A 14,859-nucleotide genomic window follows, 5' to 3' on the forward strand; every position below is an offset into this window, starting at 1 on the left:
TGTAGTAAGAAAAAACATTAGATTAAAACAAAATTATATATTTAATAATCATTCATATAAAATTCTGCAAAAATATAATTCTACTAGGATTAACTTCTTCCCTACAAATGGGACAATTTTTCTGGTACTGTAAACTCTCATATATACAATTCCAACAAAATATATGTCCACAGGGGGTTGAACAGGCTGATTTAATATTTTCTGTACACAAAATGCATCCTTTCTTTGAAGTTACTGCAGACATTTCAGATTCTAGGGTGTTGTAATTGTTACTTGGAGTAAACATCTTCATAACAAAATTTAGTAAGACATAAAATAAAGATAAATTACCCAAGATCGAAAAACTTCCTGTAAAAGTATCATCTTCCAACCATTGTCTCAGTAGTACCTGAAAAAAGAAATAAAACCCATTTTAATACAAAATGAATAAGGTAACAGATGAAATTACTTTAGAAGAGATACACAAATATATTGATTTGTGCAAAAATCGGTTAATACCTCGACCTCATATGAACCACCTAAGTTTTCTGAAATCAAATGCATAAAAGTTCATCCACTGCCCCCTATTTCTACATTTTATATTTGGACATGGATAAAAAGTATGAAGACATAATTGCAATTATAGACTGACATATTAGTGTGTTCAAAATAACACTTTAGTCATTTACTTTTACATCCATGTAGAAGTAATATTTGTTAAAACATACTTTACATACCCAAATATAATTCCATGGCCTATTTCAATTATTGTGATCAGTATTGTACACTAGCTGAAGGCTTCTTCAAAATCAAAAACCTATATAAATATCTCTAACCTAGAGTTTCAAATATATTGGTAACAAAAAACAATTGATGATATTTTTTACTCAACTTACATACTGAATTCCTGTGACTCTATTAGAAATATTATAATATCTTCCATCCATGTAGAATAATGCATTGTGTATCCTTTTAAGTGTTGATTTTTCTTCTTTTAGAATTGCAATACATTTCAGTAGCAAAGATTTTGCATCACTTCGTAAATGTTGGTTTGCTGAAATCTTTTTCCTGGAATAATTTAATATCCTATCCAACATAGGTTCTCCCCCAACATGTAGTATCAACCATAAAAGTGACAACTTAAACAATAAATACAGATTAAAAATATAACAACATAATATGGTTTTGAACAAGTTTGACAAAAAGTTTGTAAGGATTTTTAATCTTTTCTCGATTGATATAATTTTCCTTATTTAATTGTTATATATAGTATAATAAACCACATAATTTTTAAATTTTACCATTTTTTACCAAGTCCTCAAAAGTTGGTAGCTCAAACATATAACTAAATTTAATTATCCACAAAAGTGAAAATAAAAATTCAAAAGATTGCAAGTTTTGACAAACATATCAACAGTTTTTTTGGAAGCTGTTTGTTTTTATAACTGGTTGTAATGCAAAATTGGGTTATTGTACATCTTCCATTAGTATAACCTTCAGATTTTAGTGTTAATGACTACATAGCCCTAACTAAAGGATTTACATGCCCCCTGAAGTAAGCTGGCAGCTGACTTACATTAGCAATTGAAAAACCACTACCTAGTAATGAGCTATGGCTGCCACTTAAGCAATAAAAAGCATAGCACATTAATCAGTAACTAAAGCACAATCTACTAATATAAATTTCAGATTCGTAGAGGTTTTATCCTCTTAATACAATGGTACCCATACAGGTTTAAACAAAATACTAATATCAAGACTTTCCTTCTCCTAAACGTAAACCCTTTCAATACAAAAAGTATATTTGCTAATGCTATGCTTTTGAAACCTTCCAGATCAACATGCATAATTTTAGTACAAAAATTTAATTACTGGAGAAATAAACTTAATTCTAATTTTTATACATACATAAAATCTATTAAACTTACAGATTTAGAAGGAATCTGATTACTAGTATTAAATCTTATAGTTCCAGTGTACTCTTCACCCAAAGTTTGTAATTTTTCCATAGATGTCATAAAATAATACCAAACTCTTGCTATAGTAGAAATGGAAGAATTCAACCTGTGGTAATTTCCTGATCCCATCAATTTTAAAAACAGGTGCATTTTTTGTTCTGCGTCCATTATAAATAATTCATCTCTTTGATGCAACCGTAATACATCGGCCACTTTAGCTTTGTAAAACTTCATGATAGAATTATTATTTATGAATGTTTATATACACAAAATATTTTACTGATTAATGTTAATGTTTATTTACCTACATACAAAGAATATAGACGCTTATAGAAGCGCAGTTCAAATGGGCGATTTGGTTACGGTTTAAGAGGGTGGCTGCATAAACTCACAGCGTGGTGCCGTGGCCGTCGGCTTAAAACTATCATGAAAATTTCATAATGAAATATGTAGTTAGGGGGAAGTGGGAAAGGAGTGCGAACGGGTAACTTTGCATCTACGCCGAAACAAATTTCGATGTCATTGATTTGCAAACTTTTTTTTTGTTGTCTTTTTTTGTTTTTTCACAATAAAATCTTTATTGTCAATTTAAATTTTTAATTTTAAAACTTAAAAATGTATGATGTTTACAATATTCAAAGTATTTATTTTTTTAATTGTATAACTTTGAATTAAAAATTGGTTTGTTCCAACACAACGAAAAACCGTCACATAACTTTTTATTATACTGTTTTTCTGCCCAGAAATTAACGAAACATTTTTAAAAAATTTCAATTTAAAAAAAAAGTATTCAATGAAACTTTTTACTAAATTATGAAATTTTCCATTTCGCCAAAACTTCCAAACTTCCATTTCATCCATAATTTTTCAATAACAACAAAAAGCATTCCTGATTTATTTTTGAAATAACAAAATAAACTTTAACAGTACATTTTAATGAATAGTACCTATATGTGAAAGTTTTTACGCTGTATGGGTACTATTTAATCTTGTTTTAAAATAACAACTAGTAGTATCTAAAACATAATTTTCACAATAAATGAATATTGGTGAAATTATTACAAAGTAGTCTTAAACTGATTTATACTTAAGATTTGTACATATTTCAATTAAAACTTTGAATCATAATAATTTTTCTAAAAAGATTAAATTATTAAAAGGTAAAATAATATTATTTTCTTTAAAAAATTTTATAAAACGCAAAAATTTAATCCTATTCTACGACCACGCGGCATCTACATATAAAAATATCTAAAGTTGCATTTATTGCCCCACTCTTTCATATTTTAGAAGCAATGGTAGAGCCACAGCTGACATGACCGCTCCTTAGTGGTACCACGTGCAACACGTGCGTTCCACTCGTCCCACTTTTCCTTATCTATGTCCCACTTTTTGCTCACTTTCAAAAATAACAGTGAATGATTCTTCTATAAGCGTCTATATTCTTTGCTACATATAACGATATAACCTTAAAATATAGACAAAATTCTGTCAATGTCAGTCTACCTTCAATATAATTGAAAAATATGGGCGGGGATTTAAAAACTTTAAAGGTTTTTACAACGAATTAAAAAAATGTTACTATGCAGAATTCATCTATGGTCCTTATAAACTGTCTATTTAAAAAATTAAAATATTTTATGGTTTTGATTTTAAATTAGAATTACTAGTATAAAATATTGCTTATAATTTAAATAATAAATAATTAAATCAAAAAAAATCAAAATCTCTTAATAATAGTATCGTGTACGTCTATGGTAGAAGTATCTAACTTCAGACTAAAGTGATAAGTCCATGTCATATATAAAGTATTGTATGACTCTCACAGACAAACCACGGTACTTGATTGGTTCATTTTCTACACACCTCTACTGAATTGAATAATTTTAGTTTGACATATATACGAACGAACAATACATAATTAAAAGACGTTTATACCTAATGTCAGTGTCAGTTTAAAAATAAGTAACCTTCCTCTTCCTAGGAAATTGTTCCTTACAAATATGAGACGTGTCAATTTGATGTGAATTAATCCTTTATGTGAGTGAAACATGTATTAAAATTTGCTCGACACCAAATCTAATACATTATAGAATACATGTTGCACTGTAATTTAATAAAATTCTAAACACTGTGTTAATTTTTGTGGATTCTTACAGAAAAATTCCGCGTTGGTAAACAATATCAAAGACAAACATCCAGACATCAAAATGCAGAAAAAGACTGGTAAATATTTAAATTCTCTGAGTTTTAAATGTTCCTTATGCCTCTTTCGTTTTGATTTCGCAGATACAAATTCATTTTTGAAATATGTTAGCTTACTAACTTTAACTCTCCAGAATGCTGTGTTGGGTTTAAGTATGAGATATGCCAGAACGCGAGAAGGGGATATGTTTTTATCTTCAACCGGTAAGTTTGCTTGTATTATCCAAATTATGCTTTAGAGTTGACAGTATAAATTTTAGGTAATAAAATGAAAAATATGTATTTATAGGTGTTATGTTGGTATTTTGACTTTGAACAGACTACTACAATAAAATTTTAGGTAATGGGTTCTTTGATTCTCTTCATTTTTGTAGATATTATTCTAGTATCCACAAATGGCTGTTGCATACATAAACATAACAATGCTGGCAAGCTTATTTATCTATTTGTAGGAGTCAATATGTGATCTGTAAAATCTAAAATTTTTGAATATTTTTACAATGATGCTACAAACATGATCAATATGTATATTTTTAGTGCCACTTTTGTTTTTACTCACAGATGCACTAAACGCATCTCACACTTTCATTTTGTTTTTTTTTTTAGTTTATTAGTTTAATTCCACAGAATTTCCCATTATGTTTTTTTACTTCCTTTATTTTTCTAATCATTTCCTGGTGTATATGAATTATATAATTATGTAACATTATCAATTTTTAAAATATTTTTGCATTTTTGTGTTTATGAATAATGCATCATAGGGTATAGTTTTATGATATGGACCAAAATTCCAGAAATTTTTTTTTAATACCAATATTTTATTTAATTATGTATGGTGATTTATTTGTTGCTTATATTTCCTCTCACATCAACATTAAATTACAAAACAAACCTGTTTCAACCCCTTGGAAAAAATATCAGTATGATGGTAAGTATAGTAAGAGGGTAGGGCAAATCTGAAATTTATATCAATGAATTCAAGAACACAAGTTTAATGCATTTCAGATTAGTAACAGCTGCATAAGCAGGCCAATTATCAATCAAAAGTAGAACTTTCTTATTAATTTCTTTTAATTCAGCATCCCAGTTTTGAAACCATGTTACAAACATTTTTGATATCTATAATTTCACATTGTTTTCATATGTTACAAAAGTGGGCAAATGTTTTTAAACCATCTTGGATTTCTAGATTTACCAATAACTAAAAGCTTCCTTTCACAGGATCCTGTAATATTTGCTGCAACTATAATCATTAGTCTCATCTTGGAATTTTTCTTCCAAAACAATTCTCTCATTTGAACTTAAATTCCTGTCTGGTGCCATATCATAAAAAAGGCCAGTTTTGTCTGCATAAGAATGTTATGTGGTCATTATTTTTCTATCAAGTAACATTATTACACTCTGTATATTAGTTGTTTTTTCCTAGTACACAGATATGTCAAAATACTTTATTTAATCAATTTACTTTGATTTTATATTTTAATTAACATAGTACCTTGAAAAATTTCCTGAAACATCAATTGAAGGTGTTTCTCTTAAAAAATTGTTTAATTTCTAAATGTGAAGGTTTTGTTTGTTAAATGAGGCTATTGATGATCACTAGAGAAAAATAAATTTGTCCTGACATATAAAAGTTACCTTCAAGGTTAATAATACCTAAAATAGTATTTGTTTTAAAAATTAGTTAATTAATCATTTTATTTGTATAGTATTAATCACACATACACAGACAAACCACTTGCATTAAAGTACTTAAACCATTGAAAAATATTACAATGTTCATAAGAGTATATCTTTAAGTACATATTTGTTATATCGTTATTAAGTCCAAATTAGTAGTTGTGAGATAAACACAATTTTAACTGAAATTTGTTGTCATAATTTCGTTTGGTTCATTATATCCAATTTGGAGCCCTTTTAATATCTAACTGATGGTTATGTTTGAGATATTTTTTATATATAATATTAAAAATATTGTCTATCTCTATCCAAACGGGTTTGACGGACTTAGTTACGTTTGCCTGCCAAAAAAGCGAAATAATAAAAAATTAATTAATCTAAATAAGGAGACTTTATTTCATATCAAGATCTAAAAACAACAAAAAGTAAATCTTCTGTTAAGCACTTATTAACATTAATTCTAAAACATTGATTCTCAACGCCAAAACGAATAAAACAAAAAAACAATTATTATTCTGAATCTGACTCACTCTCACTGTTTATGCTTGGCTCAGGACTCCGATTGTCAGCAGATTGTGATGTTGGTAACGACAAATACCAATGGTGAAATTCGGAGGGAATGACATTGTTAACACACAACTTTTTTAAGTCCTTATATTTTTGTTGAGAAATAGGAAGATTCGCCGAGTACGCGCTATTTAGCGCGGGTTGTCCTGAGATAGGTCTGCCACGTCCACTGATATTAATGCACAGATATTCGCTGGAATGGCCATACCTATATTTGACTATGCCTGGGTTATTTTTTTCAATCCGAAAACATTTGACTTCTAAACATTTAACTTTTTCGCCTTGGATGTTAACTGTTCTATTTCTTAAGACAGCTTTCGAAAGACTTTTGAAAACAAGGAAATCACTAAACTTTAGTTCCTTAACAACATACTTATCATTTTGTTTTTTCCTCTTTTTGATTGAGCCAACTTGAAAATGTTTAGCCAATCATTCATTGTATAAACAGCTACATATTTTTTCTGTCTTTCAATCGCACTATGCATACTGTCACACTCCATCATTGAGTGTCCAGACTCAAGAAATTTGTGCTCTAGGGTGGTAATGTCACTGCTTCCGCAATGAACAAAATAATAGAGCATCCCCAGTACATTTTGATTCTGATTTTGTCCACCGCAGGTGTCGGAAAACAAGAGACTACCGTAACGTAATTAGGCAAGGCGTTTAGATACTGAAATAAGCATGTTGCAATTTCTAAGCTACCTCTTGCTCCATTTATTTCAGTCCAAGCGTAACAGTATGCATTATTCGGTGGAGCACCTTCATAAATTGTCAGATTATAACCGCACAATTTCCTACTATAATACATTGGTGAGACGTCACTGCTTGGTATTTGCAGTATGCTTTGGAGATCAAATGTCACTGTAATGAAATGCGACTTATCCGTTGCTCTTTGTTTGTCAACCTGTTTTGCAGTATTTGCAGCAGCTTCACGCTGTTTACGTTCATGGTATTTTGGTTCAAGCTTAGCCTTTTCTTCACCACGTGCAGCTTGATATTGCATACAAAGGAAACACTGATCCTTGTGTGGTTTAAAGAACCACGTTGCCAAATATTCTTTTGTAGGTAGTCATACTTTTAAGTGAGTAACCGTTTTGTTGACACATTTCTTGTTACAGCGAGTACATTTTAGCTATGGAGAGTGTCGCATCCAAATATTTTGTCTGAGACTCTTTTCTACAGTAATGTGAGTCGGTTAACAGGAAACTCTCAATATGATTTACAATGATTTGTTTATCCTCCTCTGAAATTTTATTGGCTGGGATATGTCTGCCTCGTTTGTCACCTCCAGTATACAATCCTGATGTAGTATTTCGGTTTTCAAATGTTTTATTTAGCGGTCCGTTGCGTATTGACAGGGTTTTAAAAAAAAAGTTTTGCATACTCTAATTGGTGTTCCGTTTTTACAAAAATAAAATTGTTTTGAATTAGTGCGTGATTTTGCATTGCTTTTTCGATGCCGGTGTCTTGTCGATGTAGAATATTAACTTGAACATTTTGAAGAATAAAATCCTTTTTTGGAGAGTAATCTTCTAATTGCCAATAGCTAGAGCATATTTCAGTTCTATCTGTTTCACTAAATAATTGAGAACATTTAAATTTACAGCGGTTGCAGTTAACAGTCTGAGGATATTTGGCTGGCTGCCTTCCTTTTTTAGTAGTATAGTTGTATAAACAATTAATGGAAACTAAATATAGTCTACAATTTGATACAAACATAGAACAGCATTAGTTTCAATTTATTGTTTATACAACCTAACCATTTAATGTCCAATATCTTAAGCTTCTTTACATATAACATTGACTGCTGCTTGAATAGATGAATTAGCCAACTTCATTGTCTTTTTCCTCCACCGTTTGACCGAAAAACCCACCACTCTTCGAGTGTTCCTTAATTTATATTGGATTAACGGTCGTAATACTCCTTTTCTCGAGATATATATATATATATATATATATATATATATATATATATATATATATATATATATATATATATATATATATATATATCTTCTTCTTAGAGTGCCATATCCCTACGGAACGTCGGCGACTACCATGCTTATAATATTTTTATACAGATCTCGGTCTTGCGCTACGTGTAGCAATTGGTCCGCTGTCAAACCTGTCCACTGCCGCAAATTCCTCAACCAAGAGAGTTTCTTCCGTCCTATCCATTTCTTTCCTTCGATTTTACCGTTGAGAATTAGCCGAAGGAACTCATATCTTGGTCCTCTGATTATATGTCCAAGATATTCTAGTTTACGCCTCTTAATAATATTTAATAGAGTTCGTTGATGTCCCATTCTTCGAAGAACTTCTTCGTTTCTGGTTCTGCTAGTCCATGGAATTTTTAGTATCCTTCGATACAACCACATCTCAAACGCCTCGATTTTATTTTATTATATATTTATATATTTATTATATATATATATATATATATATATATATATATATATATATATATATATATATATATATATATATAAATGACAAATTTGTGAATTAATATTGTTTTATAATTAAAATTTATTTAAGCGTTATTTAATTTCCCGCCTTACATCAAATACGATTTCGTAAACACCTAATATTAATTTTGCAATTCGACGACCGATAATATTAATTCTACTACCCACATAAAATAAAATTGTTGGAGTGAAATATGCACTGTTGTCCGTAATAAATTATACTTATCCGTTATTACGTAATCGTCGACTGATAAGAAAAATTATAGGTTTAATTTAAAGCCAACTTCATTTACATACAGGGTGTATTGAAAATGGAAAAAATATTAAAACCGTGTGTTATTTGATCTTCTTCTTCTTATGATACCATTTTCATTGAAGGTTGGCAATAATCTCAGTAAAGTAACGTCTATTTGTGCAGCATGAAACTAGTCACTTTGTAGCGATTCAATAAACTTACTGTGAATATCTTATGTTTTACTATACTTGCTTTCAGTGTGGACTTGTGGGTTCTTTTGAGGGGTTACATATGTCTTGTATTTTCAAAAAATCGATTAATTTTTTATTCCATATGAAAGTATAGTACTCAAAGAGTATTCACACCAAATTTGAAGTAAATGCGAGCAATATTACAGGAGTTGAATACTACACGGTAGGTACGTGCGCTCTCAGTTTAATAAATTCAAATACTTTATTTTTCTGTGCGGTAGGCACGAATAGAGCGATTTTGCAGAAACTTTGCACAGTTCATTTTTATAGTATTGTTTCATGATTGAACGAAGGGATTTTTAATCGGTTGACTCGTTCTTGTTTATTATGAAAAAAATGTTTTTAAGAGAATTGGAAAAATGCTAAAAAGTATGAGACGAAAATTAATTTAAACTTATTTAAAAACTTTAAACTTCATTTTTCTTCTTCAATCCTTTCGTTCAATCACGAAACAATACTATAGAGATGAACTGTGAAAAGTTTCAGCCATATCGATGGATTAGTTCTCGAGAAATCATACCTACCTCATGAAAAAACAAAGTTTCGCTAAACACGCATTTGAAGTTTTTATACTTAGAGCGCACGTACCGACAGCGCGGTATTCAAATCTCTATAACTTCGGTAATATTGCTCGAATTTACTCTAAATTTGGTGTGAATACTCTTGAAAGACGATACTTTCAAAGTGGAATAAAAAAATAAATTGATCTTAAAAAAATATAAGATCTATGCAACCCCTTAATAGAAGAAAGGCTGTTTTCCATATTAACTAAACCATAGTAGGTTTCTCAACAATAAAAAAAACTTATATTTCCACTCTGGAAACTGGAAATTGTTGATACTGTGTGACAAAACCTCAGTACCTCGCGAAAGAAGCCAAACCACCGGCTTGTTCAAAATTTCAACCGGTAATCAATTAAATTCTCCCGCATCTACGGTTTTTCGCCGGTAAAAAACAGAACTCCCCGAGCTTATGACGACTTCAATCTAGCCAGCGATTGGCGGAATTTAGAGGCATCTGGCAGGGGAATATTGCAGATGGCTACAAGTATTTTTAATTCTCACGCTATTCTTAATTGAAAACTCAGGTATTAGTTTGTTTAAATAAACAATAATTGGGATGTTTATTTTACTCCAAGAGAACTAAAGTCCTTTTTTCAGAGATTTTTAAAACGCAAATTAAAACCTTATGCAGAATGGAATTTCAAATACGTGAATTACAACCTTTTTGAATCGTTACAACTTTCAACCACGAATGTTTGCATCTTACCAGTCCCCTCTTGACCTATATTTTTCCTTCGATAATACAAAAAACGTTAAAAGCTTTACTCTACTGTCTTTTATAAAATGGCTCAGGTATGAGGTTTTTCTCTTTTTATCATAGAAATAAACTCTCTTTATTGAGTTAATTACTTACTTACTTACTTACTTACTAGCCAACGCCCACCCTTGGCATGCTAGCCATTTGGTGGCGCGCTGACCAGTATAGACGAGCCGTTTCTCGTAGGCGATCTTCATCCTCCTCGGGTGGATCTGTTTTCAGGGCTGGGCACTCTGGAAGGTGAGCAGCATCCATCTGGGGCTGATCACATAGTGGACAGTTGTCATTTTCGCGGACGCCGATGCTGTTGCGAGGGATTGGTGACTCTATTAGGTGGGCTCAAGATTTTCCAGCACCGGCTTGTATTTGCTGCTCTTTTATCTTCGCTTTGATTCCTCTTCTAATGGTGGACTTTGCTGATGTGTACGATTGGAAGCTAGGGGGCTGTGGAAGAGTAGTGCCTTCTTTTGCAAGTTCATCCGCCGCTTCATTTCCTTCAACACCGACATGACTAGGGATCCATTGTAGAGTAATCAGCCACTCTTTTTCCATCAAGTCCGATAGTTGGACGCGGCAAGATATTGTTTTGGCACAGTCGGTGTATCGATTTGTCGACAGGACGAGGATTGCGGCTTGGCAGTCGATGAAGAAGGCAACTTTTTGGGGGTGTTGGAAATTCTCAAGATTTTTTGCAGCTTCGTGTATAGCAGCAATTTCGCCGTCGTAGTTGGTGAGAGGGGCACCCACAGCTATAGAGCCTTTGAAGAACGTTGAGACATATCCTGCTCCTGTTCTTCCCGAGTCCGTCATCGAGGATCCATCGCAGTAGATGTGGAGCCACTCATGTGCTGGGTACTTGGTGTGTATCGTCTCTAGGGCGGCTTTCCTTAGGGCAATGTCTGACGATAAGTGCTTCGGGTCGTTATGGTTTTCAAGCAGTAATTCTGTGTTTGGTAGACAGCGGGCCATTGTGGTCTGCGCTGGGAAGGGGGCGGCTTCCGACAGGACAATGTGGTATTTTTCCATGATTTGGTTTGCTACTGTAAGCGGAGTGGTTTGTGTTTTAAGACGTGAGGTTTCTTGTCTATATTCGTCCCATTTTTGTGGAAGTATTCGTCTTTGCCTTTCCCAGAAGGTTAACGCGTGTCTCTCTCTGCGGCATTGTATTGGTTCAATACCGGTCTGGGCTGCCATTGGTGTAATCGGTGTTGATTTTGGAGCACCGGTGATGACGCGAAGGACAGTGTTCTAGGCGACTTCAAGCTTGGAGGTGGTGTTTGTACTCGCAGTTATTGTAGCTTCACTCCCATATTCTAATATCGGACGGACATAGGTTTTGTATGTTGCTACCAGGACATCTTGCGTGGCGCCCCACTTTGTTGCTGTGAGACGTTTGAGCAGTCGACATCTCTTTGTGGCTTTCTCTGCAATGTCGTCGATTTGAGGTTTCCACGTCATTTTCTTATCTTTATCTTTATTGAGTTACGTTGAGTCACACTTTAATTAGTGTATCGTCATAATGTCCTGCATGTGAAATTGTTCAGGTAAAAAAGGTAATACCCAACAGCAGTAAGGTGTTCTTTCGTAAAAGTTCGTCATTTTCCCTTTGAAGTTCTTGTACAATATATCCCTCCATAGATGGTGCATACATTACACTATTTACATCAATGAACTCCTCTGCTTTAGTAGTAGATAAAGCAGGTCTTATATTTTAGGCTAATTGAACCAAAGAAATGTTGCTCTCTTCATAATCATGAAGAAAACAGAAACCTCAAATTGTCTTAGAGATGACAACTTTGGCATGGTTTTGATCAATATTCGTTCTATAAGATATAAAACAGATGACTTATTTTTGTTTCTAGAGGAATCAGGATTAGTTTACAGAGCACTAGCTTGAAGTCAATAAGCCTTTTTTTGTAGATAAATATATCACAGTTGCTAGGTATGATCGTCCAAATTCAGCTCATGGTGGCACCTTTATTCTTTCTTTCTACAAATAATGATTTCTCTGTGGTAACAAAATATGACATCTGTTGAATGAAGCCTTGTTTTCCATACTTTATAATAAGAATGTTAATCTATACATTCTATGTCTACATTATTAATGCGGTATTATCGGATCATGAAGCAGTATATACCAAGTTAACAATCTCAGCAAACCCTCTTCGAAAACCCGACGTTTAGGTAGGATTTTTTCCGCTCAGAACTTTCGTAAATTCCAAAATATATACTTTATTTCTGGGTGGCACTTTCCTTCTGTGGACGTCGACTATAATTTCAGTGATTTTTTAGATAATCTTGTCTGTTCAATAAGGCATTTCTCTTAGTTACAATTAAGCCAAAACATCACAAATCCTTGACTACTGAAGATATCCGCATATCAGCCAACAATATGCATTCCCTAGTTTACATCAAGAAATTTACTACCAACGTCTCTGTCACTCAAATTATTACAAAGGACAGAGAAACCTATCTAAAACATATTAAAATAGCTAAAAAAGCTTACTATCAAAATCGTCTGGGAAGCTCTAAAAGTGTCGCAAAAGAAACTTGGTCCGTAATAAACGATCTTCGAAATAAAACTAACACAGCTCAAACATTTTCCCTTCCAAATCCTGAAAATTTAAATGAATACTTGGTTAATGTGAGTAAAAAAATATAACATCAACTATTTTGCCACAACAAGATCCCATTTCGTATCTCTCCAATTCAGAAAAGGTCTCGAATTCATTATTTATAAGACCAGTTAATAAATCTGAACTGATCCAAACAATCAATATTTTCAAAAGTAAATCCTCCTGTAGTACTGATGGACTATGCATAAAAAGTTCTCAAATCTCTCAAAAATGTGATGGAAGTCCTGCTCTCACTGATTAATGATACCTTTGAAAAAGCTACATTTCTAGAGTGCCTAACGACAGCCATTATTATTCCTCTTCATAAGAGTGAAGACCTGGACGCTGACAGAGACGCTCACAAGAAAACTAGAAGCATTCGAAATGTGGGTGTACCGACGCATTCTTCGTATATCCTGGACCGAACATGTCGCCAACATAGAGGTACTCCAAAGAATCGGAAAGGAGAAAGAAATCATGAGCACAATCAAACAAAGAAAGCTTGAATATCTAGGCCACATATTGAGACACGATAAGTACCGTCTACTGCAATTGATTGTCAAGGCAAATATACAGTAAGCGAGGGCCAGGTAGGAGAAGACACTCGTGGTTCCAAAATCTGCGGAAGTGGTTCGGGCTCACATCGGCCGAATTATTCAGAAGCGCCGCAAACAAGATCAGAATTGCCATGTTGATAGCCAATGTTCGCAGCGGACAGGGCACTTGAAGAAGAAGAAGAAGAGTGATGAAAAATCAAATGTCTGCAACTATAGACCTATTGTCTTACTACTGGTACTATCCAAAGTTATTGAGAGAGTTATAAAAGCCCGACTTATGTCCTTTTTCGTTGAAAACATTTTATCACAAAACAGTTCGGCTTTTTATCTTATAAATGTACTATAGTAAAATTCCACTATTTGGAAGAGTGATTTTATCGTTTAAACGCCGAATGTCCTTAAATTTAAATGTACTCAGCGGCCCCTGAAAACTACCCGTTTAATTTGCGTTTTCTCATCAGAAATCATAGAATGTACAATATATATATATATATATATATATATATATATATATATATATATATATATATATATATATATATATATATATATATACACCGGTATTTAGGCGCCTCGCCCTTCCGGTAGGGATCTATGGAGGACTATTACTGAGCCGCGAGCCCTTATTTCTTGCCGTACTGCTCCAGCCTGGGGCCGATCAGACACCAGCATATTCTAGTCTAAGCCGCAGATTCATTTTAGAATTTTAAACTGCTGCGTTAGCCTTTTTGTTTTCTGTACACCGAGCTGGGGATCGAACTTCCATCCACTGAACCACTCGCAGTGAAGCGAATGAGAACCGGCCGCCCAGCCCGCTTGGCTATCTGACCGACTAGAATGTATAATTAGTACATTTATTTGTGCTTCTCTATAGCAGACGTAACCACAAGATGCCGTACAGTGTAGCCGATTCTTGTTCACAAGTAGCAGTTATGGTCATACAAACCTGAATTCTTCGACGCAGCGATTATTACCGACATAAAAATTCCAAAAAAAAGGGTTTTTTCAATAGTAAAAATTGAGC

At 33.0% G+C, this 14,859-nt stretch overlaps 2 protein-coding genes across 3 annotated transcripts in view; one reads left to right on the plus strand and one right to left on the minus strand.

Annotated features, from left to right (window-relative positions):
• The window catches only part of Ugalt (UDP-galactose transporter), a 34,846-nt gene that overhangs the window by 1,788 nt on the left and 18,199 nt on the right, over nucleotides 1-14,859 (plus strand). The window contains exons 1-3 of one of the 2 annotated variants that reach the window (XM_072522589.1): nucleotides 3,883-3,977; nucleotides 4,097-4,163; nucleotides 4,227-4,346. In XM_072522589.1, the coding sequence (XP_072378690.1) occupies nucleotides 4,148-4,163; nucleotides 4,227-4,346 (136 nt within the window). In that variant the 5' untranslated portion in view covers nucleotides 3,883-3,977; nucleotides 4,097-4,147. Of the gene's footprint in view, nucleotides 1-3,882; nucleotides 3,978-4,096; nucleotides 4,164-4,226; nucleotides 4,347-14,859 lie in introns of those variants that run through there. The other variant, XM_072522588.1, reaches the window with a different exon arrangement.
• LOC140434388 (peroxisome biogenesis factor 10-like) lies at nucleotides 23-2,395 on the minus strand. The gene is made up of 3 exons (XM_072522587.1): nucleotides 1,908-2,395; nucleotides 876-1,118; nucleotides 23-388 (listed from the first exon to the last, which is right to left on the minus strand). Exons 1-3 carry the CDS (start codon nucleotides 2,169-2,171, stop codon nucleotides 53-55), a joined length of 843 nt encoding a protein of 280 aa, XP_072378688.1. The 5' UTR covers nucleotides 2,172-2,395; the 3' UTR covers nucleotides 23-52.

This window comes from Diabrotica undecimpunctata, chromosome 2, assembly GCF_040954645.1.
Source record: "Diabrotica undecimpunctata isolate CICGRU chromosome 2, icDiaUnde3, whole genome shotgun sequence".
In the NCBI taxonomy this organism is placed as follows: domain Eukaryota; kingdom Metazoa; phylum Arthropoda; class Insecta; order Coleoptera; family Chrysomelidae; genus Diabrotica; species Diabrotica undecimpunctata.